Source organism: Papio anubis, chromosome 4 (assembly GCF_008728515.1).
Source record: "Papio anubis isolate 15944 chromosome 4, Panubis1.0, whole genome shotgun sequence".
Lineage (NCBI taxonomy): Eukaryota > Metazoa > Chordata > Mammalia > Primates > Cercopithecidae > Papio > Papio anubis.
The window spans coordinates 108,803,251-108,830,925 of NC_044979.1; the positions used below are offsets into that span (position 1 = coordinate 108,803,251).

General features: G+C 37.3%; 1 protein-coding gene across 1 annotated transcript in view; it reads left to right on the plus strand.

The window, feature by feature from the left end:
* Positions 1-282: 282 nt before the first annotated feature.
* LOC110742702 (POU domain, class 6, transcription factor 2-like) overlaps positions 283-27,675 on the plus strand; it is a 235,358-nt gene continuing 207,965 nt past the window's right edge. The window contains exon 1 of the mRNA XM_021935212.2: positions 283-2,256. Coding sequence (XP_021790904.1) covers positions 2,152-2,256 — 105 coding nt within the window. The 5' untranslated portion in view covers positions 283-2,151. The remainder of the gene's footprint in view (positions 2,257-27,675) is intronic.

Consider the following 27,675-nt stretch of genomic DNA (forward strand, 5'->3'; position numbering starts at 1 on the left):
TGGGACAAAGCGTCAAAGGAAGTCTTTGGCCTCATGCTGCAGCTTGGCCAACCTCTCCCACCCACCTCCACCCACACCCTCAAGCCCCCAGCCCCTTAGGAAGGCGCTTAAGAAGCTTAGATCCCAGGGGAAGTTGAACCTGCGATCGGGTGACAGCGCGTGGAGAACCCAGGCTGTGCTACAGAGGATGCCGGACGCCAAAACAGCCGCCGGGCTCACCCGACCCGCGCACCGGCGCCGCTGCCTAAGTCCGAGGACGCAGGCGGAGGGCGCGGGGCTCCAGGGCGCCCAGGAGGGCGGTGCCGCCGGGGCGCGCTTCAGGCTTGGTTGCAGGCCCCCCAAGAATTAGAAAGCGGGGGCGGCTGCTCAGCTCGGCTGTGGCCTGGGAGTCCAGCTCGTCCCTCTTCCGCAACTTCCCACTGGTCCCATCGCCTGGCTTTCTGTCTAGTGTCCGCCCAGGCGGGGTCCCAAGAAGGCGATGTCACGAGCAGTCGCGCCCCCCGCGCTCTGTGAGCCCGCAGGTTTCCGGCAACTTTGGCTTAGTCCTTGTAGCGGCCCGGGGCCCCTATGCTCCTGGCTCGGCTTCCCTGACCTCCCGCTCCCCGGCCAGAGGAGGTAATGGGACGCTCGAAGTCCTGATCTGGGATGACTGCAGAAACCCCCGGATAGGGCTTCAGCGCAGACGGGACATTTAATGATGTTTAGAAGGGCCTTTCTCCCGTTAGCCCTCAGCTCCCAGGAGGGCTACCCACTTGGTACACGGTCTCATTTTGTTTGGGGATGCTGATTTAACTGTGTGTGTGTGTGTGTGTGTGTATCTGTGTGTCTGTGTGTGTGTGTGTGTCTGTGTGTGTGTGCGCGCGCGCGCTTTGGTCCTTCATTCTTTGCTCCTAAAGCTTTCTTTAACAATATTGAAAAAAAAATTTTTTTTCTTACTTGAAGTTCCTTTTGATTAATTTTCAAGCAGTGGATATTATGCAATAATATACATAATAGTATATATTCTGTATTAAATATTTCTCATTGCTCCCCGACTTGTCATCAGTTTAGAGCCTTGAAAAAAATCTCCATTTTAATATTAACACAAGGTTTTCCCATACATTTTTTTGAAAAGTTAGGGACAGTATACTAACTAATGAACTTCAGTTAAAAAGTAGACAATGCAAACGTTCTTCACTGCCACAAAGCCACCAAGTTAATGGACGGTGTTTACGTTTTGGGTTTTCGGAGAGCAACTTTACAATACCTGTAGGATTGTCTTGAAAGTCAGGTTCCGATCTTTAGCCTAAGAAGGTTAAAAAGCTGGTAAGTTATTTTCTTGTCACCCTTAACAATAACTGACCCATAATACATTAGCAATCTGTCCCTAGATTGTGTGGAATCAGATAGTTAAAATTAAATTTAAAAAGTTAAAATAGTTGTCATCACATTAAAAACACATTACATCAGTTTAGATGAACTGCAAGTAAATCATCCCCTTACCTTTTAGAAGATAGAAAGTTTAGTGACTACTATTTACACACTTTGAATATTTTATATTAGAGTGGTCATCATCATTTACATGGATTATTTTCTATGTCCATTTCCAATCCACAAATATCAGGGTGTCTGTTACGTAACAGTTAACATTTCAAGCTTCTCTGAAAAGGTGTCTTTATATAAAACAAGAAAGATAACTGCATATTATCAAAAGGTCATTCAGAGATTTTAAAAATAAAATCATTAGGGATCCATTAACAAAACTACAGCAATTAACTATAATTTAAAAAATGTATATAGTAGCACAAAAATCAAAGTCTTAATGGACACTCACATGTGATAGTTCCTTTTGGTTTTGTTTTGTTTTAAACATAGATTTCTAGAGCATTAAAAATAATCCTCATAGGTTTGTTAAACCTTTAGCGGAAGATTACAGCCCGTGTTTTTGTCTTTGGTGAATAGCTGTTTGTCTCACTTTATTTACTTGGTATTGGATATTTGTCAATGTCATTTCATATCTACAGAAAATTCTTACGCTCTGTGGAGGTAGTGAATGTGTGTGTGCGTGTCTGCCGGAGGTCACATGACGGTTTCATCCTATTTGGTGGAGCAGCTTGACTTTTTTTCCCCTTGCTTTTGGTGATGGTTGTGAGTGCAGAAGTTGATTGACAGATGCATGCCAGAAACCCCCATTCTCCTTTTCAAAGACAACATATGATGGATTGCGATCTCTCAGCGCAGCAGGACACGGGGACCATGCAAGCTGTAATTGGTCAGGTATGGAGTCAGCCATTTCTCAACTCCCCTTTTTTCCACAAGGGTCTCACCATATGATTCACATAATTCATATTTACAGTACCATCTTTCTATCTGTATCTTCAGCTACCTGCCAGTGTAGTGCTGAAAGTGCGAAAGGCAAAAGGCACCCGTTAAATCTGACCAGGGAAACCTCAGCTTAAAACTTCATTGTGATCCTTTTAAACAAAAACTAAAACAACAACAAAAACACTGAAGGATAAATCTAATTTATAATTTGGTCTGAATGTTTCTTAAAAATCTATTTTAGAAATTTGCTTTCTTTTTAGATTTTCATCTCCGAAGGAAAGAAAGTGTGAGAAGAGAATCAAGTGTGGTTTTCTACGTAGTAGTTAAAATTTTTCTAATGCTGTTCAATATTTTTATTTTGACTGTGTTCTCTCCTTCTCTCTCTCTCTCTCTCCCTCTCTCACTTTCTCCATATGGGAAATATAAATATATAGATACATGTGCCTTGACTTCTAACCCAGATAACGTGTGATTGAGCCCGGTGAATGTAGTAGTAGTCTTGGCTGCTGCAGAGGGGCAGGCTGCAAATTAAACACTGCCACAATCTGAAAGGTCCAGGTGGTCTGCTCGCCCTTCCTAATGCAATCCAGCACAGCAGCTTTAATAAACAGCTCTATTTAGTGCCTCCTCCTTGTATCCAGGGAGGTGAGCTGGTCTGGGGCTGCTGTGATGAAATGCCAGAAGAATATCTCTCAGAGGCCTCACAAGCTGATTTTTAGAGCTTTCCTGCTCTGTCGTCTTTGTCTTCCAAATGGGTCAGTGAGTCTTGCTCTTTCTGTTTGGTGCTTTCTGTGAAGTCAGTAGTTTATGCTTGTGTTAAAATGTTTGCGTTGTAAGCTAAATCAGAAGACGAAAAGGATCGTTGTATTTTCATTTGCCTTCAGATAACTAAAGTGGTAAAAGGAAGGATAGTACCTGCTGCAGAGGGAGGGTGATTTTTCTGACTATGATGGGGGTGGGGTGAGGAAAAAGGAAATATACATGGTTTCTTCTTCTTTTTTTTTTTGTAATGTATTTTTGACTAAATTTTTCTAAGTTATCTGTGTTTACTTATGTATTGTTAACTCATAAACCAGACTATGCTCACGAATATTTATAAACTCCTAAAAGTTTTTTTTTTTTTTTTTTTTTGGTACACTTTCCAATCAAGACAAGCTGGCAAGGCAACGACATAAAATTTGTTTGCTGTATGTTAATAGCATGGTGGAAAATATATCATCTTATTCTGTTTTCAACAAAATTATAGAAAAGCACTTCAGGGTTCTGAAAGCACATGGTTTATTAATACCAGCATGCTTGCTTCATAATGTATTTTTAGATGGAAAATGTCAAATACATAATACCATGTTTTCACAGGCTCACACTATTTTAAAAGAAGTAGATATTTGCTTCAACAGAGAAATATTTTTTAAAACTTCTAAGTTGGTTTTTGTTCTATAGACATATATATATATATATATATATATAAAGTGAAGTCTCTAGGCAGGAGAAAATATATAAACTGATTTTATATACTCTTAATACCTGTTTCAATGTAAGTATTCACTGATGAGCAAATATATCAAATATAGCTAAAATAATAGTGGTGTAGGGAATGAAATAAATATCTGTTACAATAGATGACTTTCACATATTGAAATAAAACTTGAGCCCCTAATCACTGTCTTGTCCTGTTTAATAAAACTTTTCTTAGGTTGCAGGTCCTGTCTTCTGTATGGCATGGTTATGGTTCTTAATACTGTGCAGAATTACTGTGCTTCAATCTCTAATAAGAAATAGGATTTCCTTTTTCTATATATTTCTGCTGAAAAATCAGGAAAGTCACCTGTAGTTTGTTATTCAGTATTGTTTATTGGAAATCAATTGTAAAGGTATATACTTTTTAAAGGCTCAGGTATATACTTAAAAAAAAGGAATCAGTATATATTTTTACAGATAGTAGACTTAACTTCTAATTTGTCAGGATTTAAAATTAGTTATTATTACAGAGTTCTGTATTTTGTATGTACTCTTTAGTATAATTTTTAAAGGTTCCGTATGTCTAAGAACTCTACATGTTAATGACTTATGAATACACTGCCAATAGTTGCATCAAAGTAGTCACATGCTTTCTGAAGGTGTTATTTCTCAAAATTTGTTCAAAACTCCTCAAAATATCAAGTCAGTAAATTATAAAAGCAATTGTGCTGAAGGTTTTAAACATTTCTGTGCTAAAAATGTACAAACTAGAATGCTTATTTTTTATTTGAAATTGAAACAGTAAGTATTTAAAAAGAAAGAAAAATAGAATATTGCCCTATATGCATGTGATAAAAGTCAGAAAGTCTATATGGAAACCATATCTAGAAATATAAAAAAGAAAAGTGCTATACATATTTGAAATGAATTCATTTTAATAGTAATAGCACAGATAAGTGTATTTACTCAAATGATTACTTCTAACAATAAGGAAAAGAATGTGAAAATAATTTTTATTGCTCTGCTGTCAATCAAAACCAGAAAGAGATGGTTTATTTTTTAGCTCTTGACTTAAATATCATCTTATATCTACTCAGCAAGAGTGAACAATCCCATTTAATAATGCAAATGTTTGTGTTTGTTTCTTCTCAAATAACATTTTGGAATAATTATTATTTTTGTCTTTTTTTTTTTTTTTCCTGTTCTGAGTCCTGTTCCTAGATGACTTTGGGTTGGAGGAGCAAATAACCAGTTTTCCGTCAGAATATTGAAAGATTCCCATGAAGTATGAGCTTTAGGTTTTTTCATTCACTCTTAGGATGAAATATCCACAGTTGCTTCCACTGTAGGAAAGAGTAGACTTTTCTGTGTTTCTGGCCGTGATCCAGCTCAGGACACAGCGCTGGCTTCACAGAGTAGAAATTGCTCATATATGCCTTTCCCCCAGGATTTCTCCTCCCCCAAGCAAGCAATTAAGCAGTCTAGTACTTGGAAGAACAAACTCCCTGCCTGGTATATCAAGATCAAGAAACTTGGTTCATTCACACAATTTTTGGAAATCAAATCAGATTTCTGATAGCAATTACCTGTAGTTAGCTTCCTAACGCCTTGAATGTAGGATGGATTGTAATCCAGGGGATGATTTTCAATTCAATTCAATTACACAGTTAAGCAGGTTCTGATCATGGGTTTGATTATCATTTAGAAATGAAGACTTGCATTTCCATCTCTTATGGCCATTAAATGTTTAGTGCTTCATTTCTTTTTTTGCAGACCTGAGCTTGTGAGTGACAGATTAGTTCATCAGTACTGCAGACCTCCTGTTTTTGTTTTTTCTCTTCTCATACAGTCGGGTCACTGTGTCCAATACTCCTTCTGGCACTGCTGTCCCCAGAGGACCTAGCCAGCCCACCATTCTGATGCACAGGCCCGAGGGTCCCGGCTGGCTTCACGTCTATAGACTGACTTCTGCAAATATTGCAGAACAGAGGACATTAAATTAGTTGGTAATAAAAACAACAGATGAACCAAATTAGATGAAAAGATTTATCAAGTATATCTAAGAGTTTGCTGGGAGTGGGAGAGAGACAGCTGGATAAAGTGATCATGGATGCACTTCCAGTTGACATTGCTAAAGTACTAGAAGAAGAGAGAAGAGACCACGCATTCTATATTTTAATAGCATTAGAAGTACAATAAAAAGCTGTTTACAATTTCCCTTACTGGTACAATGGATCTTTTATTTTTCAAAGTACATTTCAACAACTTGAAGTGTTGTAAAGTTATACGTCAGAAGACTAATGCAAATGTCTCAGACAGTGCTCAGTATGTGTGCATGCATTTGGCTTAACAGTATCTCCATGTATGTTTTCTCATATGGAGATTTTAAAACACACAAATATTTCACTGTTATAGCATAAAAACAATTAATTTTACATGGATGGTAAAATCCCTTGTTCCAAAAAGTATTTAATGTAGATTTAATAATAATTTGCTTACCTAAAATATGCTCAAACTGATGTGCGATGCAAGTGGCCTAGGGAGAGGGGACATTGGCATGATGTAAATAACACACTTGAAGATTGCCCTCAGTCGATTTAGACTGATATTCATGCCTTATATATAAAAATGAAACACTGGGGCTAACCTAACCCTGTTTTACTCATGCAAAGCATAACTCCCATAGACTCTTTAAAAAAGTCATTTTTGTGGGTGTGAATGCGTATGTTTTTGAAACTGACAGATTGCTTCAACAAATTTATGTATTTTGGGAGTGTGAAATTATTACTGCTTGAATTTTATTGAGAATACCTTTTCCCCAAGGTATTATGGATGAATGGTATACTAGAAAAAATACAGATTAATTAAGGATTATTCTTTCTTATACATACTGGTGCTAGTATTCTTTTGGTAAGTGCCGGACTCACCAAAATTGAATTTGTAGTATGTATTGTTTATTGACCTAAAAAGCTTCAGTTAATATTTCATTCATACTTATAGGAAAGTCTTATGTTAACATTTTACATTTTACTAGATGGACTTAATTTTTATTGCGTTTAGAATTTTTTAAAATTAAAGCAGACATTTAAATGATAAAGTCAATTTTGTCTATTTAAGTAAAATTTATCAATATGGTAATACTACTATACAATAATGTTAATACTAAACAAAAATTAGTTGAACTTGAGTCTTGAAACTAAGTTTTCTATCTCTAAGGTCAATTAATTAAACTATACGATTCAAGTATCATTTTCAATGCTTAAGAACTTAAAACTTTTTGATTCTTACCTCTAACATATGCAGAGAGGTGGCTGCAACTTTTAAAATACAAATGCTTATGAAAGAAAGTTTGCACGTAATAAGTTTCCTGCGTGTAAAATCTATAGTATTTGTTTCAGAGGTCAGTGAAGGATGTTTCTTAATTGACCTTTTCTTTGCTATGTAAACTGCATATTACCAGTTTCAAGTATTTTTCTCTTTATTGCTGTGAAAATTGGAATATAATTAACATGTCTGCAAATATTGAAAAACTTCACTTTTCAATTGCATTGTGATATTGTACAAGCTGTTACTCTTTTCTAATGCTTGATTGAGTAGAAAATAAAGTTGTGACATAAAGTGCAAACATGAAAGGATCAGACTTGAAGAAGCAATGTGCCAAAAGATAAATATTGACTTTAATTTGAGCACTAAAAGAAAATCCAAATTACACAACTTTTAAATTAATTTGTAATTTATGGCCAAACCTTTACTTGGGAGATAATAGCTGCTCTATATGTAATCTCAAACTTGGATTTATGTTCTTTTTCCCTTCCCTCCCTCCCTACATCCCTTTCTTTCTTTCTTCTTTTGTTCCTCCCTCGCTCCTTTCTTTTTTTTTTTTTTTGTAGGTGAAATGTGTGTCCAATAAAGTAAATTATCGAGTCAAGCTTTGCTCTGTTAGCCTATGTAAATTGCTCTGTTGAGCCATCTTGTCTTAAACAGATCCGAAATTGTGATCAAGATTTGTACCAGTTTTGCTTTTTACACATTTCTTCTGCATCTCAATTTGAAGCAAGGGTTGTGAGTGAAACACTATCACTACATTTCAGTAAAGATTTATTTTTCTTTCTATTATTTTCTTGTTTTTCCCAATTCCACAATGTGAGCCGATTATGGTGAATATTGCTTAATTTTTGTTGGAAAAATTCCTTCCTGGTTTGCTGTATGCTTGTGTTATTTTTCTATACCCCATTTATAAATGATAATATTATTGTTATTTCAGGGATAGCACTTCTCATAAATGTAAAACCATTGTATGTAAGTAACAGCAAAATAATTGAAAACATCTTTGATTATTTACATTAAAGGAAATTCTCTAGGTTTTAAAACACTTGTTTTTCAGGTTGACTGGTCTTCAGAAAATAGCTTTTTGTTTTATCAGTAGCCTTAAAACCCTCATGATATGAAAGACTCTTTCTTCAAAAGACAGACATTAGCTGTTGATACTTGGCACTGATTCTAGGTGAAATGCAACCCTATTCCTTTCAACAGCGCTTTTCTAATCGTAAGACAAAAAAAAAATCTGAAGATCAACTGAGTATTCTAACTTTCACCTATTTTCAGGCTTCCCCCCACCTAGGAGGTATATATATATATATGTGTGTATATATATATATATATATATATATTTTTTTTTTCCCATGGGAAAAGGTGCCCACATAATTTCCAGCACTTCCCTAGTCCTAGGGTCAAAGATGCAAATAAATGTGTTGACACCTTTAATGAAAAGGATACAGTTGCTCAAACGTATTGCTCTGACATTTTGCTCTCTTTCTTCAGTGCCGTTTCTCCATCCGCTTTTCTTCTCCTTTCCACTGTGAACCAGAGTCAGTTTGATGAGTAATAACTGAAAAGTGAATCTTTGTGTGCTTCCCAGGCAGGAAAGGGCACTGGAAAGAGAGACAAGACCTCGAGCAAAACAAAGCAGAAAGGTAGCAGAAAACTCACCAATATACTTGCTTCTTTAGTTTATATTTCTAAGTTATTCTGTAAGCTTACCTCATCTCACCTAGCAATTCAAATCACACACGAAAAATACAGTAAAACAATACGTTAGCACAGGAGAACTAGAATTAAAAAACAAAGTCTAAGAAAAGGCTTCACAGTGCTTGTGCTGTACACAAATTTCAATATTAAGGAAAACTTCTCTTTAAATCTTTAGAGCTTTTTACAAGAGGTTAACCAGGGCTCCGATGCTGTGCAATAGCACTTATTATTTCTGGAGTTTAATATGATGCTGACTCTGCATATTTTATGACTTTGATTTTTGATGAATAATTTAAAACTATTTTTAGAATAAAACATTTATCTCTAACATCTAAAAACTTAGAGAAACAGGTATATTTTGAAAAGATTACATACCTGTTAAGTGGTGTTTTTAGCATTAATCAGAACTCAGGCAAATTCCTCTTCAAAAGAACAAAGTACAACATTTGTAGGGAGCTTAGTTTTCAGTGCAGAATTCATAATCAGATTTTGTTTAAAGGAAGTAGGTTTTTGTTGAGAGTAAAAGGTAAATATTGTACCAAGACAGAAGCAAGGATACCAGAAGCCATAATTGATACTGAGGAAATATGAGAGAAAAGTAGATATTTCTTAAATCTTCAGTTCTTTTCCTCCAAATTGGAAGGGCAGAATGGGCAAGAATGGAGCTGGACACACAATAGTAGGGACTATGGCAAGCCAAACTTGCTTCAGACAGAGCTAATTTTGTAAGTCTCAAATAATACGAGAAAACAAGCCTCTTTCAACCTTTTCTCCAAAAGGTTGAGAGTTAGGACAAATGTAAAATGCTGCTTAATGGGCACAAATACAACCAAGAACATCAAACTCATTTCACTTAGTGTCAGTCCTGATGATTCATCATTATGGCCAGGGCGAACTGTGGTCTTTGGGCTGAAACAATTTTATCCATTAAAAAAAATCCCAGAATGTTCCAGCTTGAATCTTATATCCTTAGGGTTACAATATTGAATTCCGAATCGGGAAACTTAATCTTGCAGCCAGATTTGACAAGATGCTGGTTGAATGGTAGGCAGAAGCGATGATTGTGGGATGAAATGCCCCAGGTCAGAATTTGGGAAAAATAAGAGTTTTGTGAAAGTTTGGCTGTGATATAAGAATGCCAAGTTTGTAAATTTCTCTCCGTTTGTATCAGCAGACGGTGTTCAAGGATCTTAAAAGTAAATCTCTGTTGTATTCATTTTCTCTGTCTCAATATTTCCTTAACAAAGTGAGTCTTTACACATTCTTAGGTGCATTTCTTGGTGTGTTTCTAGAACTGCTAATATAAGAGGTGTTTGTAGTAATATCCAAAAGGTCTCCGGGAACAAAGGCTAATAAGGCTCAAATCCCAAACAGTCCTACATTGTTCCTAGGTAATGAATTAATCCTAGATTCAAGAACTAAAGTTGTGATTTCTTTTCTGAAAACTTTTTTCATTTGTAAACAAACCTGTATCTAGATTTCTAGTGATGAAAGAATTGAGAGTAAAAATGAAAATGAGACAGTCTAGCAATCTAATTCATTAACACACATACACACTCACAGGCATACTTTAAACATTTTAGGAATCTTTGACCATTTAACCTCTAATAATCTAAAAATATTTTGTCTCTGTTTTGAATCTTAGTACCTGAAAAAATTACGGTAGATGTTTACTTAAAATACTCCTCTCAACTTGGTTGAAAATGGAAAAATACTTGGCAACTTTTTTTGTTTTTGTTTTGAGATGAGGTCTTGCCATGTTGCTGAGGCTGGCTGTGAACTCCTGGGCTCAAGAGACCCTCCCACCTCAGCCTCCTGAGTAGTACTTTGCAGCTTTTAAACATCAAGTTTATGGTAAGAATTTGAGTACATAGTCGATCGGAAAACTGCAAACGTATGAATATTGCAGTTATTTCCTTCCAAAAACAGGGGGGCTGTTTGCTTTGCAATGTACTTCCATTTGTGCTAGTGCTGAAACCTATCAACTGCAATTGCTTTCTCCTTTTCTACCATTATTTATCAAATATAATTTAAACAGCTAGTTCAGGCAGAGAGTGGAACATCTGAGTAAAAGTGACAGTACATGAACACAATTCTTATATGCATGTGATTGAAGTGAGTTAGTTACATGGTAGACTCCTATGAGTATTTTTGAATTTTTTACTAAAAATTTATAACAGTATTGCGTGCATATGGCAGACCATTTCAATAGCACAGAATAGTATAAAGTGGAAAGTAAAGTATCCTGATTCCACTCGCCACAAATAACCACTGTTAACTATTTCTTATATATCCTTTCAGAGATTTTCTATGCATGTATATGCAATCCTTATACAATCCAAGTAGAACTATACTATACATAGAGTTCTGTAACTTACTTTTATATATAAAAAACATTTTGAACCTCTTCTCATGTGACTATGAATAGATCTGCATCCTTCTCTGTAGTATTCCCTTTTATGGATATACAGTGATTTATTTAACCAATTCTCTCTTGATCTAGCTTTTAAAAATAAGTTAGTCTCTGCAATCAGTCTAACAAGTTGAGAAGTTTCATTTCTCTTACCATAAAAGATTTCAGAATTTTCCAAATAAGATTTGTTTGAGCAAAAGAACTCATAAATAGTATCTCCTGAGAGAAGGTTAAGTGTAATGTTAAAAGTGAAGAGTAGCTTTATGCCACAAGAAAAGAGATGTATCATTTATATATTGAACACTCAAAACAATTAAAATATCAATAAAGATCACAATATTGTATTTAGTAACAAAGAGGTAAGAATGACAGAGAATGACGTAAGGAGCTGGTTCTCAGTCTGACACATTATAACTTGAAAACCTTTATGTTTGCTCCAAGCCACCAAAGAACTGAACAAAATGCTTAAGCTATTTTCTTTCATGAGCCTCAATGCTGTTTATTAAGATAATTGACATAGATATATGTTTCCAATGCATGATTCAGTTAATGTATCTAGATTAGTGAAAAAGAGACCAGAAGAAATTCATGGTAATTAATGTCAGTTAAATTTCTGTTTTCTATATTTCATATTGTCAGACCAATCCTTCAACCCTGATTCATAGGTTAAATAATGCAGCCACAAGCAGGGCTGAATCAAAACTAATGAGACTTAGCTCTTGAATTCTACTATATTTAGGGTTTTGAGAAGGTAGACAAAGTGTACATTATTGAAATATTCCAGAGAATGTGAAAAGTTATATTTTACGTTTCTTTTAGGATATGTCTTTGCTCTTTCTCTTTAATCACATTACCTTACATATACTAAGAAGACAGTAACGTAGGCAGTAATGAAATCTTATATTTGAATAAGAGATGGGAGTGTGAGCTGACCATGCCATCTTTCCCTACACAGACTTCCAGAATTGAGTCTATGGAACTGTAGGTGTGTTCTTTTTCCCTCTTGTTTCCTCCCTCCAGATGCAAACAGATGCTAACAGATGCTAAGACAAGTGTGCTTCATCTGTAGATTTAAAGGTAGCTGACTTCTTTGCCTGGAGCTTAAAATGGGCTTTCACGAACAAATTGCAGAGTATGGCTTTAATACTAATGATCTTGTTTGAACCCCACAACTTTAGAAGTAGATACAGATCATCATCCCCATTTTATAGAAGTGGAAGCTGGCTCAGAGAGGTTATGTATGTTATTTGTAGCCATACTGCTAAGGAGTGGAAGAAATGAGACTTGAACTCATATCATTTTCTGAAGTTCCACTGTTTCCCTCTGCCTGCCTTGTAGAACCACCAGCGCAATCTTTAAAAATCTACTGATGTGAAGGACTCATTCTCAGAAATTCTGGTTCTATTTATCTGGGTGGAGTCTGGGTATGAGTATTTTTAAAAAGCTTTACAGATGATTCTAGTGCACTCTATCACAGTACCTCTTAAACTGGATGACTGTTATTTTAAATAATAAAGAAAATACACCTATAAAAATTGAACAATGTAACCCCTCCTGCCCCCCGCCAATCATAAATCAATAGCAGAAGAGGAATGGAAGGAATGTAACCTGGTATTCATTTCATGTATCCCTGTGTGTCTGTGTGTGTTTCAGTGGGGCTCTTGTAAACTTTCTTGAATATCTAATGTTTAATATCATTTTTCATCCAGAGAAGGGCTAAATATCTACCCATCCAAAAAACAACAGTAGTAATAATCTACCAATAAGTGAGCACTTACTAGGTACCAGGCACTTTGCTGGTATAAGTTAATCCTCATGCCAGGTCTGTAAGGTAGGTACTGTTGTTATTTCCACTTTACTAAGTAGAAGGCTGAGGCTAAGGAAGTGGTGCAAGGCCCTGCAGGACACTAAGTGGCAAAGCTGGAATTGGTCCTGAGAATGCTGGAGGCCAGGTGTAAGTCCTTAATCATATGCAAAATCACACAATCGAAATATGGCCCTAACATTACCTGTGGAAAGTGTCCATCTCTTTATGAAAGCTGATTTCATTACAGCAACAGCTCATTTACTCCCTCCCTGCCTTCCTCCTTCCTTTCCTCCTTTTCCTCCTCCTACTGTTGCCATCAATAGCTGTGGTACTTGGGTTCCACAGGTGGCCTGGAAGATGATCCTTTTGTAAAATGTAAAATGGTAGACCCGTTGGGGAGTGGAAGTCTGGAGGAGCAAATTAGTGCTCTTTGGTAGCTTTCGTCAAAGAGCTGCTCCTAACTTTGAGGCTAGGCAGCCACACTAGCCTCAAATAGTTGATGTCCCAGTCCTCCATGAGCTATACCTTTAGATGTGGCCGACTTTCAATACAGTGTCCCAAGTTATTTTCACAAATAAGTTTGTAAGTGCCCCATGTCACAGTCAGATGCCTTTAGACTTACAAGGTAATCTGAGTACAGAGATGTATAAATTCTATGAATGAATAAATTATTCTTTGGTTAAAGAATAATTATTTAATTGTTTAATAACTAAAACTATTCTTTTATTAAAATTATCACCTTTAGTAAATAGGGCAGCCATAAAATAAATAAGATCAAAAGCTAAGGTGTTTTCATAAGTTACATAATAGAATAGATATTTGGGATTATAAAATAGCATTTGAGAGAAATCTCACCTTTTCATGATCAGTTTTAATAATTTTTGCAATTTGCTTCACTTTGTTTCTCAAAGCCGGAAGAAATTTTTTAGGGATAAATTATCTGAGTGCCTTTAAGAACTGATTTGGAAATATCTGTTAAAATATTCTTTAACTCTCATTTCTGCATATGAGAGTTTACCTATTTATGCATATAGTTATACAAATAAAATATACCCTGATAATTAGGGGGGAGAGAGAGAGAGAGAGAGAGAGAGAAATAGGATATACACACACACACACACACACACACATATGTGTATATATATATAAGGCACTATTCTGTGTGTGTGCGGAAAATTCCCAGAGGTAATTTCAGGGAAGGCTTGAAAACAGGTTCATATCTTTAAAATGCTGATGGAGTCTGAACTATATGAGATTCATAGCCTCAGAAACTCTTTTATCTTTTGATAAATTAACATTCTGTCAATCATTTATCATCTCTATATCTATCTATCATCTTTTAACTGATTAAGATTCTTGTCTAAATTTGAAATCAATTTCGACTTATTTGCAAGATAAGTTTTCTTTCTCCATCCATCCTTCACAAAAACTCAACAAAATTCCAGCCAAATGTATGTTGGCACTTCTAAATTCATTTTTATGAAATAATTATATTGTATCATTAAGGATTATAGTGATATGAAGTCAGAGATTTTACCAAAAAAAGTACATGTTAACACAAATTTTGGAAAACTGAAAAAAATCCTGTGGTATTTCTCATATTTCAATTTCAGTTTTTGGAAATTGAATTCAATAAAGGGCATCTTTTATCTGGCTGTTTTCAACTAACCTTTTTCCTGTCAAATGGAATTTTAAACATTGGGGCCCTGGAGATGGAGTGGAGCTAAAATAGAGAACTTTCATCTCTGCTTAGTAGTTTGAAATGTTCACAAAATGTAATCTTATTTGCATTTGTGTGTTTTGAATGTAAGGCCAAATAGAGTGTAATCCTAAATATCTCCTTTCGCTTTTACAAATGATTCAGCCCTGCTAGACCTCATGGATATATGGTTAGGAAACAAAATGCTGATTTGGTGAAATAAATCAACATGATCTTCAACAAAGCACTTACTGCTTTGGAACATCAGAAGGGAACATAATGCTTGGTAGAGACAGCGTTGTTCTTTTTCTTTTCTTGTCTGGAGCCTGTAATATAATATATCTTATATCTTGTACCGCCACCTCTCCACACCTGCATCCCTCCTTTCAATGATCACTCTGAATCACAGGGAGGAGACATGGTCATTGTTCAAACAGATAAGCTGAGCCTTGATACCATCTCCTGCAAGAGCCCAGCAATGTGGGAAATTGGGTTGAACCTTTTGAAAGGGAGTAAAAGAGAGATGTGTGCTAGAATCCAACACAGTAGACAAGGACACGAGTTGGAGATTTTGTGCATTAAGATCTTGGTAGGTTTTCTCATCTATTCACACCTCCCTTCCTTCAATATTTCTTGGTGGTTTTCTTTCTCATCTATTCACACCTCCCTTCCTTCAATATTTCTTGGTGGTTTCCTTTCTTTCTAGTTGGACCAAATCTTTATAAGAAATAGAGATTTAAAGGAAATATTGAAGACAAGAGACTATGCTGCCCCCTGGTTATTTGCTTAAAGACAGCACATTAACTTGATTACACAGCACAAATTATGGGCTCAAATTATTAATATGTTTATGAACAAATGAACAGAAGAGTATGTCCCTGACTTAACAAATCATTATTTATGTTTAGGAAGAATTACCATTATACATTAATAAAAAGATAAATACATGCCTCATGCACTCATTTTATTCTATTACAGTTTCAAGGGACAATAAATAAGACCTCTTCTTTAATTTCTGAGTTTGTTTTCATTTAATGCTTATAGATCTCACTGAAAACTGTGGTTTTAGATCTGCAACCAAATTAGTTTGCTAGCATCTCATGCCCTGCATTTTGATCTTGGTACAGTCTATCAGCGGAAAGTTTGGATCTGATGAAGAGACTCTTTTACCCAGGGTTTCTGCTTCCTACTGGGGGTGGGACAAAGAGGGAAAAGATCGAATTCACATATAGAACTAGAGGCCATGAATGTCACACTCTTATCATGCACCAATGTAATACAGAATTGCTCCTCGCAAGGGTGAGAAGTATGTTCACATGAAAACCTGAGACCACAGGAACAGAGTGCCTCCCACCTTTCTTTATCTGGGCAATTCCTTCCAGCCAATTTTTTCAGGAAAGAATGATATTGGTGTATTATTGAGGCCATTGTCAGACTGAACATCCAAGCAAAGGGGCTTGAATAGAATATAATTACGGGCTTTCTGTATTTTCAGTTTAGACTGGTACAGAGATGTTTCTTTTCCTTTCACTTTCTCTCTCTCTCCCTCTCTCTTACACACACACACACACACACACACACACACACATCTCTAACTGTATAACATTTTCTCTTCTGTCTCCATACCCCCTCCCTCCCTTCTCTACAATGGAATTGGCCCATAATCATCTTAGAACAGGTAAAGAGTTGAAAGCATTGCTGGAGACCACACAGGTTGTTTTTTCTCTTCATACTCAGCATCTTACTCCTTCCCCTTATCTCCTACTTCCCAGACAACTCCTAAGTCTCTCTAGAGGTATGTCCTGGCCTGTAGTGGGAGCCCAGTGGGCACTATGGAATGACTGCTTCGTTACAACTGTCACTCTCCTAATTTATACCTCAGTAGAATGCTCGTCTCAAGTGGTTTTGAAGCCTTGAGTTGCCTTTGCTCCATTTGTTCTCTCTCAACATTCCTTGTCTGGGAATTTGTTTTTTGTGCTCTGCTCCTAGCTTCATTTCGGAGTGTGTAAATGAGGCTATCCTTGAAAACAGTCATTTTCTATTTTCATATGATATCTAAAAGGAAAGGGCTTCTCAGCCATGGTTCCTTATTCATACTGCATAACACATTTAATTTAAGCAGCCACCACCATGGTATCCAGCACATGCTTATTTTTAGCAAGTCATAATGTTGAATCTTAAAACGTGAAGGGGGGACACGAGGTTCTTTGTAACAGATCTTAAAAGACAAAGGGGAGTGGAGAATGAGGACACAGAGTTTGTGTTTCAGAAGTTTACATCGACTAGATTTTAAGTTATATGGGGATCAGATAAACAAGGCATGTCCAAAGGAGCATGACTGAAAAGCAGCTTATACAGCATATAACGTTGTCTTCAGGGATTTCATGAAAATATTCTTCTATTTGTTTAGTGGCAAAAACAAATCTGTACTAACATTTTGTCACCTTTAAAACATAGTCCCTGAAATATTACTCCAAGTGGAAATATTGTGTTACTATTCACTTTAGCAATGTTTTATGCAGTACAAGTGACTGTGAATAATTTTCATTTTTCTACAGTCTGGGAAATGGATTATTCAAATCATGTTTTAAAACTTTTAATACAAAAGGCCACAGAAGAGTATGTTAATTGGCAGCTTCATGCCTACTTACAAATTGACAAAGTTAATGAATAATAAAATATAACGAATAAAGAGATTATTTTGGTAGTACTTGGAAAACAGTGACTTGAGTTTAGGATCTACTCTAGTTGGTTCTTGAATAATATTTTCTCAAAATAATGTCTAAGTAAAGTTATGTTAATGGACTATTTTTTATTTCTCTGTATAAAGATAAGCAAATAGCAATATCTGATCACTTGACATTTAATTTTTTCTTGGTTTTCCAGCTCAATTTTCAACATACTAGTGAAGATTATTTATACATATACATATATAACTATATATATTCATTTTAATGAAATAGGGATTGCTCTTCTGTATAAAAAATTAAGGAAAAAGGAATATAGGCAAAGGTAAAAAGAAAATAAGATTTTAGACTAGATCAGTAAAAAATGCAGTGTTGATTGGTTTCATTTATTTGAATGAGTGTCATGCATAACGGTTATAATTTTCAAGTTTTAAATTAGGATTGTGTAACATTATAAAGTATAAAATGGTATCTAAAAATGTCAGAAATAATGTCTGAGACTGAAACTGGGATTTCTCAGGGGTTGCAGGTTTAAGTTTATGATTCCAGAAATAACCTAAGGGAAAATATGTCTAGCGCTTGAACTGACACTGAGCAACACTGGTACTTGAATTTCAGGTTTTACACACACACACACACACACACACACACACACACACACATCAGTGGTTCATATTTGTTTTTTTAATACTATATGGAAACCTTTTTTTTTTTTGGTCTTTTCTCAAGAAGTCAAAGCTTGTGAAACACGTAAAGTACTCTAAGTTTAATGCATCAACATAGCATTCCGTGGAAGAAGAACATGCCTGGTGTTCTGAGTGCGTATTTCAGAGCATTGGCCTCTTGCTGGTCCAAAGGAGTAACATGTTCTCAGGGACTTGAGTTTCTCCCTTTGGAGGCAAAATTTAGCTGAGTCATTCCTTAGTACCTTTCACGGCTGTGGTTAATATTCATTTTCTTATCTCTCCTAGAAGTGATTTTTCCACTTGGCTGAAAAAACCTTTTGTCCACCTAGAATTCAAAATGTCTGCGGCTAATAACAAGGCAAAACTGTCAATTTTTTAGTGCCAACTCTTCTTTGTTATTCTCAATTTTCCTATATTCATTGAGCTTTGGATAAATATCATGTCATCTCTTTCTATAAAACATGGGAACTCTAAGCTGCAAGAGTGTTGCATGGATGTACCTGAGTGAATCGACAACCTGGAAATCGGAAATAGACAGCAGAGTGGGATGGGGTAAGTGTGAGGAGTCACTCAGTTGGTCAGGAAAGCCAGGCAGGAGAGGCAGAGGTTTTGCAAAACAGTGTTGTGTCATGGTGGTATAACGACTGGTACTTGGTGGGTTTCAGAGGAGGTAAAAGGAATAGGAGGGAGTGAGGAGAAACAGGGAATTGATTCTACAGGTCCCAGAGGAGGAAGGGAAGGATAATTCTGCATGGAAGAACTAGGAAAATCCAGTTGCCAGGACAAGGGTGCAAATGAGGCTCTGGGCACAGAAACAAGGTGTCTGCCAGTTTGTTGAACCCAGGGCATGGGGGCAGAGTAGGACTAGAGGCTGACATACATGAATGCTCTTCACCATGCCCATGACAGGGTTGGTGAGCAGAGCTGGGGACAGGGCTGAGTGTGTAGGTGCTAATCAGTGATCCTCTGAATAAAGAAGAGTTGTGCGATCAGAGAATCCAGCTGGCTCTGTTTTGTTTTCCACACTTCCCAATTTTCTTTACCACTACTGTCCCCCTCCCTTGTTCCCTCGTTCAGTCCCTCCTCACTTCATAGCTTGACTTTGCTCTCCCCACTCCTTCAATTCCCATTCCAATTCACACTGCCCTCAATTCCAGATAAAACCTCAAAACCTGCCATTTTGTATCTTGTCATTCTGCTCACCCACCCACTAATGTGGTGAATTTAAACGCTCTACAACCTGCTGCCATCTTACTTCCCCAGTCCTTAACTTCCAAGAATCCCCATTGACAGACTGATCAACTCAGATCTTCTTGTTGAAAGTTTTTCAAACATTTCCCCAGAAGAAATCCCTGGAAAGCCATGTATTGCAGAAATCCCTGGAAAGCCACGCATATTCATTATATTGACCATAGAATTTGAAACCCAATGTTTAATTTTGGAGGTGTCTTCTACATAGTTCAATGTTCCTCCATTACTTGTGTTTTAAGAAGGGATCAGAAGTACTAAGTTGCTTTCCAGAGATTCCTTGGGAATTCATGAGCATCTATCCATTCTGTGTCTTAGAGAATGATTAGAATTATACAAATCAGGACAACTTAATTAGAAAAGATATTGTTAAAGAAGCTGTCTTCTAAGAATTTGACCTCTGAAACTTGTCTTTCTCACTGGCCCACTTTCTGGCACTTGCGTCTCCTGCATCTTCAAGGCAGTATTGCTAAGTGGTTAAGAGAGGACTGAAATATCTGTTCAGCTACAGAGGGAGGAATTCCCTCAGTCCTTGTAGAATTGTAAGGTCCCAGTGGATAATTTTTTAATAGCTACTTGAGGCAGGGGCCATATTTTCCCACAGCCTCTAGCACAATTCTTTGCGAGCTTTTGAATACCAGGCCCATCACCTGTTATAGCTTTTATACCTTGCACAACTTACTTAGCTCCTCTGTGCTTCGGTTCTTGAACAGTGAAGCAAGAGTTATAAAAATCACTACCTCAGAGGGTTGCTGTGAGAATTACACATAAGATAATTCATGTAGAGAATGAAGCACAGTGCTTGACTCACAGAAAACACTACGTGTACTTGAGTTAATCTGATTATTGTCACCCATTTACTACTTCTTGTATCTATCCTCACATTCTTGCTTCTTCAGTACTTAAACTTTCCTTGTAGAAGAAATGGAAGTGCTTATCTATCTTTGCCTTTTGTGTGAGATATTGCTGGTCATGTTTCTTGAAGCTCCTTAGAAAGGGGCTTGGCTTTTTTTTTTTTTTTTTTTTGGACAGAGTTTTGCTCTTGTTGCCCAGGCTGGAGTGGAATGGCGCGTTCTCAGCTCACTGCAACCTCCACCTCTCTGGTTCAAGTGATTCTCCTGTCTCAGCCTCCTGAGTAGCTGGGATTACAGGCAGCTGCCACTATGCCTGTCTAATTTTTGGTATTTTTAGTAGAGACAGAGTTTCACCATGTTGGCCAGGCGGTCTCAAACTCCTGACCTCAGGTGATCTGCCCACCTCGGCCTCCCAAAGTGCTGGGATTACAGATGTGAGCCACTGCACCCAGCCGGGGCTTGGCTTTTTTTGACCCTAACTGTCTACTCCTAGTTTTCTTACCTCTTTTCTATTTATTTAACTTGCTATTGCGTCCTCCTCGTCTCCAGAAAGAGGCATTCCCAACGTTTGCTCACAGATTCTTCTCTTTCTTCTGTATTCCCATCAGCTTTAGTAACTTCAACTATTATTTCTATCTATTCTTTCATTCCCTTGTAACCCTGACCACTTTTTTAGAGCATATCTACCTAGAAAATATCCATGACTTTCCCTTCACTAGCATCATGTTGGATGCTAAATGCATCTTTCCTACAAATCCACTCCACCTGAGAGAATAACAGTACTTACTTTTTACTTTTACTGTGTGCCAGACAGTGTCTAAGAACTCTGCTTGAGTATCTGTCTTAACATGAAAAAGTGGCAAAGTTGAGGTTCAAGTTCAAGCAGGCTTACTCTATGTTTGTACCTCTTGACTTGCTTATTTCCACAAAGGCTGACAGCCTTCCATTCACTGAATCTTGGGCCCTCAGTCACCTTGACTACCCCCACATTTAATGAATGGAGAGAGCACATGGAATCTACCTGGGGTGAAAAATCTCTTTATCCAGTCTTGCTACCACCCTCCCTTCCAGACTTTTGTTCCTCTTGCCTGAATTACTGACGTAATTCCTCTCTAGTCTTCCTGTTCCTATGTTTTCTGTACATCGGTGACCTTCACACATTTCTTTTTTTCAAACAAATTTAACTTCAGAAGCCCCAAATGTAGAGCAGACAAAGGCAGTGGGGCTCTCACTGAAACTGGGAGAAGAACCCAGATTTCCACCTGCTCTAACCCAGATTTCCACCTGCTCTGTGTTGACTTTGTTCACCATTGAGCCAGATTCTGGATAATTTCCTTAAGACATGGCTTTCAATGCATTCTTCCCTATTCTGAAACACAAGGTCATGCAAAGCCCCATCCTGTCTTTTCCTGGTTTGTTTTTGTATTCTCACTCCTCCAATTCAGACTCTAAACTCTAGTCTAATTGAACTAGACTATGCAGTTTTCTCAAACATCTGCAGTTTCTTTCTTCTTTATCTCTGAACTTCCACCACAATTTCTGTCTACTTAAATCTTGTCCATCCTTCTGAAGCAACAGCTCCTGCAGCAATCTTCTACCTGTCTGCCTGAACCAGTCTGGCCTCATCTGAATCCTCAGAGCACATTGTGCCTCTTTTTGGCATCCACATTCTGTTTTCTTTTAGGGTTATTATAAGCTTGTGTTCTATTTCCCCTGATGATGACCTCTAGGGGATTACCCCCATGTAGATATGTGTTCAGCACACAGCCTTGAACCTAGACCCACCAAACACAAACATTTGCAGATGGTGAAAAAAATTCATTCACCCAACAAATGCTTACTGAGTATTTGTTAAGCAAATTTCTTCACCCTCCAGATACACCAACGTCCCAGCTGTTATGGCCTGATGGCGGGTATGGGTACATGTAAGCAGATGTGGTAAGTTGCTCCTTCCCTGAAGAAGGATGAATTTCATATAGTTTTGGAATTTTTAGAGGAAAGAGATTATCAAGTCCAACTGACCCAAGACCCTTGTTTTAATTCAAAGAGTTTAACTGATTTGTTCAAAGGCAGTGACCAAACCTGGATGAGTCCTGGGTCCTGTTCTCTGGGCACTTACATCACAACTCTCAAGCCACTTCTGACTGGTCTCTAAGCATAAGATCTTGTTGATTTAGAAAAATGGGAAAAACAGAGAATATTCTTTGCAAAATTCTCTTTATATCTACATTTATTTTCTCTGAAGAATTTTTAAATGATCAAGTCTTTTCTCTTTCCCTCCTCTATTTATCTCCCCTCAAGCCCGTTTTCAACAGTCATGTGAACAATTTATGCAGTTAAGTATTGCTTTACTCCTCATTACAGTTAATAAATTACCTGTGACATCTCCTAGACCTTGCAAGTTCCTGAGATTGGGGTGGTGGAGGGAATCTTCTCCCATATTCTTTATCAGGTACAGGTTTTTGTTTTTAAATCAGGTTCTTTATCTAGTTTCAGCTGTCCTATGTGATTAAAGGGTACTTGAGTGCATTTTAACAAGTCAGGAAGATAGAGTTGCAGTGCTCAGGTCCCAGTGAGAGGAGTTTACATCACATACAATATGATCTCATTTTAAAAAGTCATACCTGTATGTAGACATACATGTATTTTGATATTTATTGAGATATCATGGGATACATAAATGCCATTAGGAGATCTGAACAAATTGCAATAAGTATTGACATGTTCTGTAAAGTATTTTCAATGCAAGGAGAATTTTAGGAAAATTTAAGCAGTAAAGATATTCTTGGTGTCAATCACATTTTTTTTTTTTTTTTTTTTTTTTTTTTGCGTTTGTTTTGAGACGGAGTCTCACTCTGTCACCCAGACTGGAGTGCAGTGGCATGATCTCAGCTTACTGCAAGCTCCGCCTCCGGATTCAAGCAATTCTCCTGCCTCAGCCTCCCAAGTTGGTGGGACAACAGGTGCCCACTACCACACCTGGGTAATTTTGTTTTTGTTTTGTATTTTTAGCAGAGACCAGGTTTCACTGTGTTAGCGAGGATGGTCTCAATCTCCTAACCTCGTGATCCGTCCGCCTGGGCCTCACAAAGTGCTGGGATTACAGGCGTGAGCCACCACACCCAGCCGATGTTTATCACATTAGCTGACATAAGGGTGAGTTGGAAGAGGGCAAGGGAGGAAAGGGTAGACCAACAATTACACTTAATGACTCAACAGTGGAGAACATAGCAATGGGCATTAGAGGGTTAGCTTCAGGAGTCAGATGCTGGAGTTAAGTAGAAGGCATTTTGGGATAGATCCTAATAGCATTTCCCCTATATAGGCTTCTTTACATGACATTTGAAAAATGTGGAATATACTGTTTGGCTACAGAGGGAGGAATTCCCTCAGTCCTTGTAAAATTGTAAGGTCCCAATGGAGACTTTTTTTGTTAGCTACTGGAGGCAGGGGCCATATTTTCCCACAGCCTGTAGCACAATTCTTTACACATAGTAGGCACTCAATAAAGATTTGTCAAGTGTATGAATGCACAGGGTTTTCATAAAGGCACGATCCAAGGCTGTTCAGGTGGTTCTTACTCCATTTTTATTGCCATTCAGAACTTACAGCTCCCATAGCAACAATAACTTGTACCCCTCAAGCATATGTAGTATTTAGTATTTCTGTATGTGGTGTCAACTTTCATGTCATAATATACTATATATGTAACTGGTTAAGTTACTGTTGTTGTGGGAACCATAGGCTTTTTCCCATCTAAAGTAAGCCCTTGCTAGCCATCCTTGTGTATGCAGAGGTGACAACTACACAACTTTTCCGTGCCTAACTCCTCTCACTGACCCTGGGCCTCCTGTTTGGTCGACACATCCAATGACAAGTTTATGTGCTTATTGTAATGACAATGCTGTGCTTAACAGTCTTTTTTGCTAGTAACGCTGTGACATTAATATTTTGAAAGCCCACTTTTAGATTTATTATTGCTTTGTTGGGGAGTACCATTTTATTACATGTACATTTTGAAAAGGGGATCAATTCAAGAGTCAGTCTGGTTATGAGATGTTCCTAGGCATGATGGCATAGAACAAATATGTTGTCTTATCCTGTCTCATGCTACCAAAGATGAATTGCACTTGCTTTGTTCCCTTAAAGTAGGTATGACTACTTTTTCTTTTCTGTTCGTAATGAGAGATTTTTTAAAGGGAGCTTCTTGAAACCCGGAAAAATAACCAATCCTCATTTTAGTTCATTTTGTAAGTCATCTTTGTGAATGGCAAGCTAAGGAAAGTGGACAGTGGGCAGTGAAGGGTCAGTTAGGGTAAGTCAAGTGGAGTTAAATGCTTCTCCTCTCCAGGTGCCAGCAAGCATGTCTAGGGGGACATGGAGCACAGTGTTTAAGCAGATTGGCCTTGAGCCAGCAGATTTCTGTTTGTTACTTGAAGCTTATAGATATACTCTTGGGAAAATCCTCAGAATATGTGTGCTTTTCTAAATGGGAAGCCTCTTACTGTTTAACACTGATTCACTTATAAGGGTTTTACTTGTAGTGATCACTTGGACTGTCTAGTGAAGCAACTACAATATTTTTACCAATATTTATTACACAACAGCCACTAATATCAGACTGCTTTCCACTGTCTATCTTCTGCTAAATGTTCTCTTCATTTCTTCTACATTTCCACCCTCTCCATTTTCTCAACACACACACACACACACACACACACACACACAACTTATAATGACATATTAATCTCTCTTATGCATTCATAGCCCTGGCCTCAAGACTGATTTTTGTTTCTCCCAATGCTATAAATTGGGTCACTCAAACATATTTGTTGAAATGGAACAAAAATACTCTGACATTTTGTTTATAGAGTATCTAGAAAAGATCAGGGTCAACAGAGACTTGTCTTCCCACTCCTGTCCTTTTTGCGTCTTCTGTGCCCACCCCATGCACACGGTCTCCTGTGCACTGTTGGTCCTTCCTTAGCAATAAAGTGGCCTTTCGTTTTACTTAGACCTCCCAACACCTTGGTCCTTGGCGAGCTAAAAATGACCTGCCCAGTGTTGTTTGTTCAAATAATCTGTAACTGAATTCATACCTAGGTATTAATATATGAGTAATAATGTAGTATTTATCATTTAAAATGAGTTTCGTGGCATTACAGTATATTATCCTTAAAGATTAATTTGACCATGGAAATTCATATTGGGAAGATGAGAGAGATGTCTGTGAGTGAATAGTTCCTTACCTCTTAACCTGTGTAACCTATCAGGTCACTTTTCTACCTTGATGTTCTTGATTGTGCCTACATCGTTTGTAAATAGTTTAAAATGGCTTATGGGTATAGCAGCATCAAATTTCCATAATGAGACAAAATATACTAGAAAGAGCATTCTTTGACACAGGCCATTTTGATGTTTTGGTTTTTTTTTTTGTATTGGGTTAGAGTTTAGAAACAAAGAGTTGATAATAGGTGATGTATTATTTAATTCATGTGATTTTTATCGAGTATTTGTTATGGGCCAGCATCTATCCTGAGGATAGAAGATTGCTAAGATAACTGTGGTCCCTGTTCTCACCTAGATTGCATTGTAGACAAGCAAACAGAGGAGAAACAAGTAAAAAAACAAAGGAGACTCTCAGTTTGTGATATGTACCAGAAAGGAAATGAAAATTATTGCTAAGCTAGTGAATTATGATTGAGGATGGGAAATCTACTTTAGATGAGGATATGTGGGAAGACCATGTATGAGCTATCTTCTAAAGGTTGCATGGTCAACCTGTTGACCACAGCTGCTGATGCCATGGGAGAAATGGTGATAATGGTGGTGGTGGTGGTGATGGTGATATGATGTCGATGGTGATGTGATGATGATACAACGGTGATGGTGATGGTGATGTTGGTGATGGTGGTTATGTGATGGTGATAGTGATGGTGATGCAATGGTGATGGTGATGGTGGTGATGTGATGATAGTCATGGTGATGTGATGATGATGCTGATGGCGATGGGGATGATGATGTGAATGGTGATGATGATGTTGGTGATGGTGATGATGTGGTGGTGATTGTCATGGTGATGTGATTTGTTGGTGACAGTGATGGTAATGGTGATTATAAGCCACAATGGGATTTAAAATTAACCTGTGGTAAAAATAACAGGGCTATGTCAAATGTAACTCCTTGACATATTATCAAAGAAGACCTAGAAATAATAACAGGCAGGATGATATTAAATAAGTTGTTTAATCTTACCTTTGGCTTTAAACAATTTACTCTTGAATGTATGCTTTGTGGCAAAGGAGCAAGCAGTACTTCTAGAATTTATGCATTTTCTTTGATAGGTAATGAATTCTAGGAGAAACAAAGTGATTGCTATTACTCTGTTCCTCCTTAGGCAAAATCCAGAGATTTTGAAACCAATTTGTTAATATAAGGTTGATTTTGCCTTGAGATTAGTGATTTACAAGTTTTATTGTTGTTGTTATTGTTTTGTTGTTTTCAAGACAGTGTCTCGCTCTGCTGCCCAAGCTGGAGTGCAGTGGCACAATCTCAGTTCACTGCAATCTTTGCCTCCCAGGTTCAAGCAATTCTTGTGCCTCAGCCTCTCAAGGGGCTGGGACTACAGGTGTCTGCCACCATGCCCAGCTAATTTTTATATTTTTAGTAGAGATGGATTTCACTATGTTGGCCAGGCTGGTCTAGAATTCGTGGTCTCATGTGACCCACCCACCTCAGCCTCCCAAAGTGCTGGGATTATGGGTGTGAGCCACCACACGCGGCCAGTGATTTACAAAGTATTAAGGAGAAAATAACATTTTAGGGCAATAAACTGATTACTGACTTACTGCTTTGGTAATTTACTGATTTGATCAATTTCTTCAAGTGACTACAAGTGGTTTTTCCCTTTGGGAGAATTTTTGAATATTTTCTGATGCATGTCTTCTTCCCGGCCTTGCCCTTTCGTCTCTTCCTTTTCCTCCCTCTCCTGCCAAAATGTCCTCAGCATAGAAATACGAAGGTTTCCCTTATGGTTTAGTATTAATGTTAGACTATGAAAAGAGCGTTTTAAAATTTACTGAGTTGCTATTAGTTATACTAAACCTCATTTATAATCTGTGGGACAGCACTTGTGGAAAGCCAGCACGATTTAGTTATCTTCATTTCTGAATCTGGAAGACTTTAATGACACAGAAAGAATCTCAGTTATTTAGTTAACCAGACAAAGCAGATTGTAGTACATTTGTACTGCATGTTTCTGTTTTATAAATAATACAGAAAGATGAGATGCATATCTAAATATTTATGGATATGTACAAAAAGCTATCAAGGATATACTAAAATGTTAATCTCTTACTTGTAGTATATTTTGAAAACATTTTTTTTTCCTTTTTCTAACTTCTAAATTTAAATTCTAAAGTTCAAAGGCAAAAAGACTATTTTGAAATAAACCACAAAAATAATAAGTTGTTTTCACCTCTGACCTAGTAA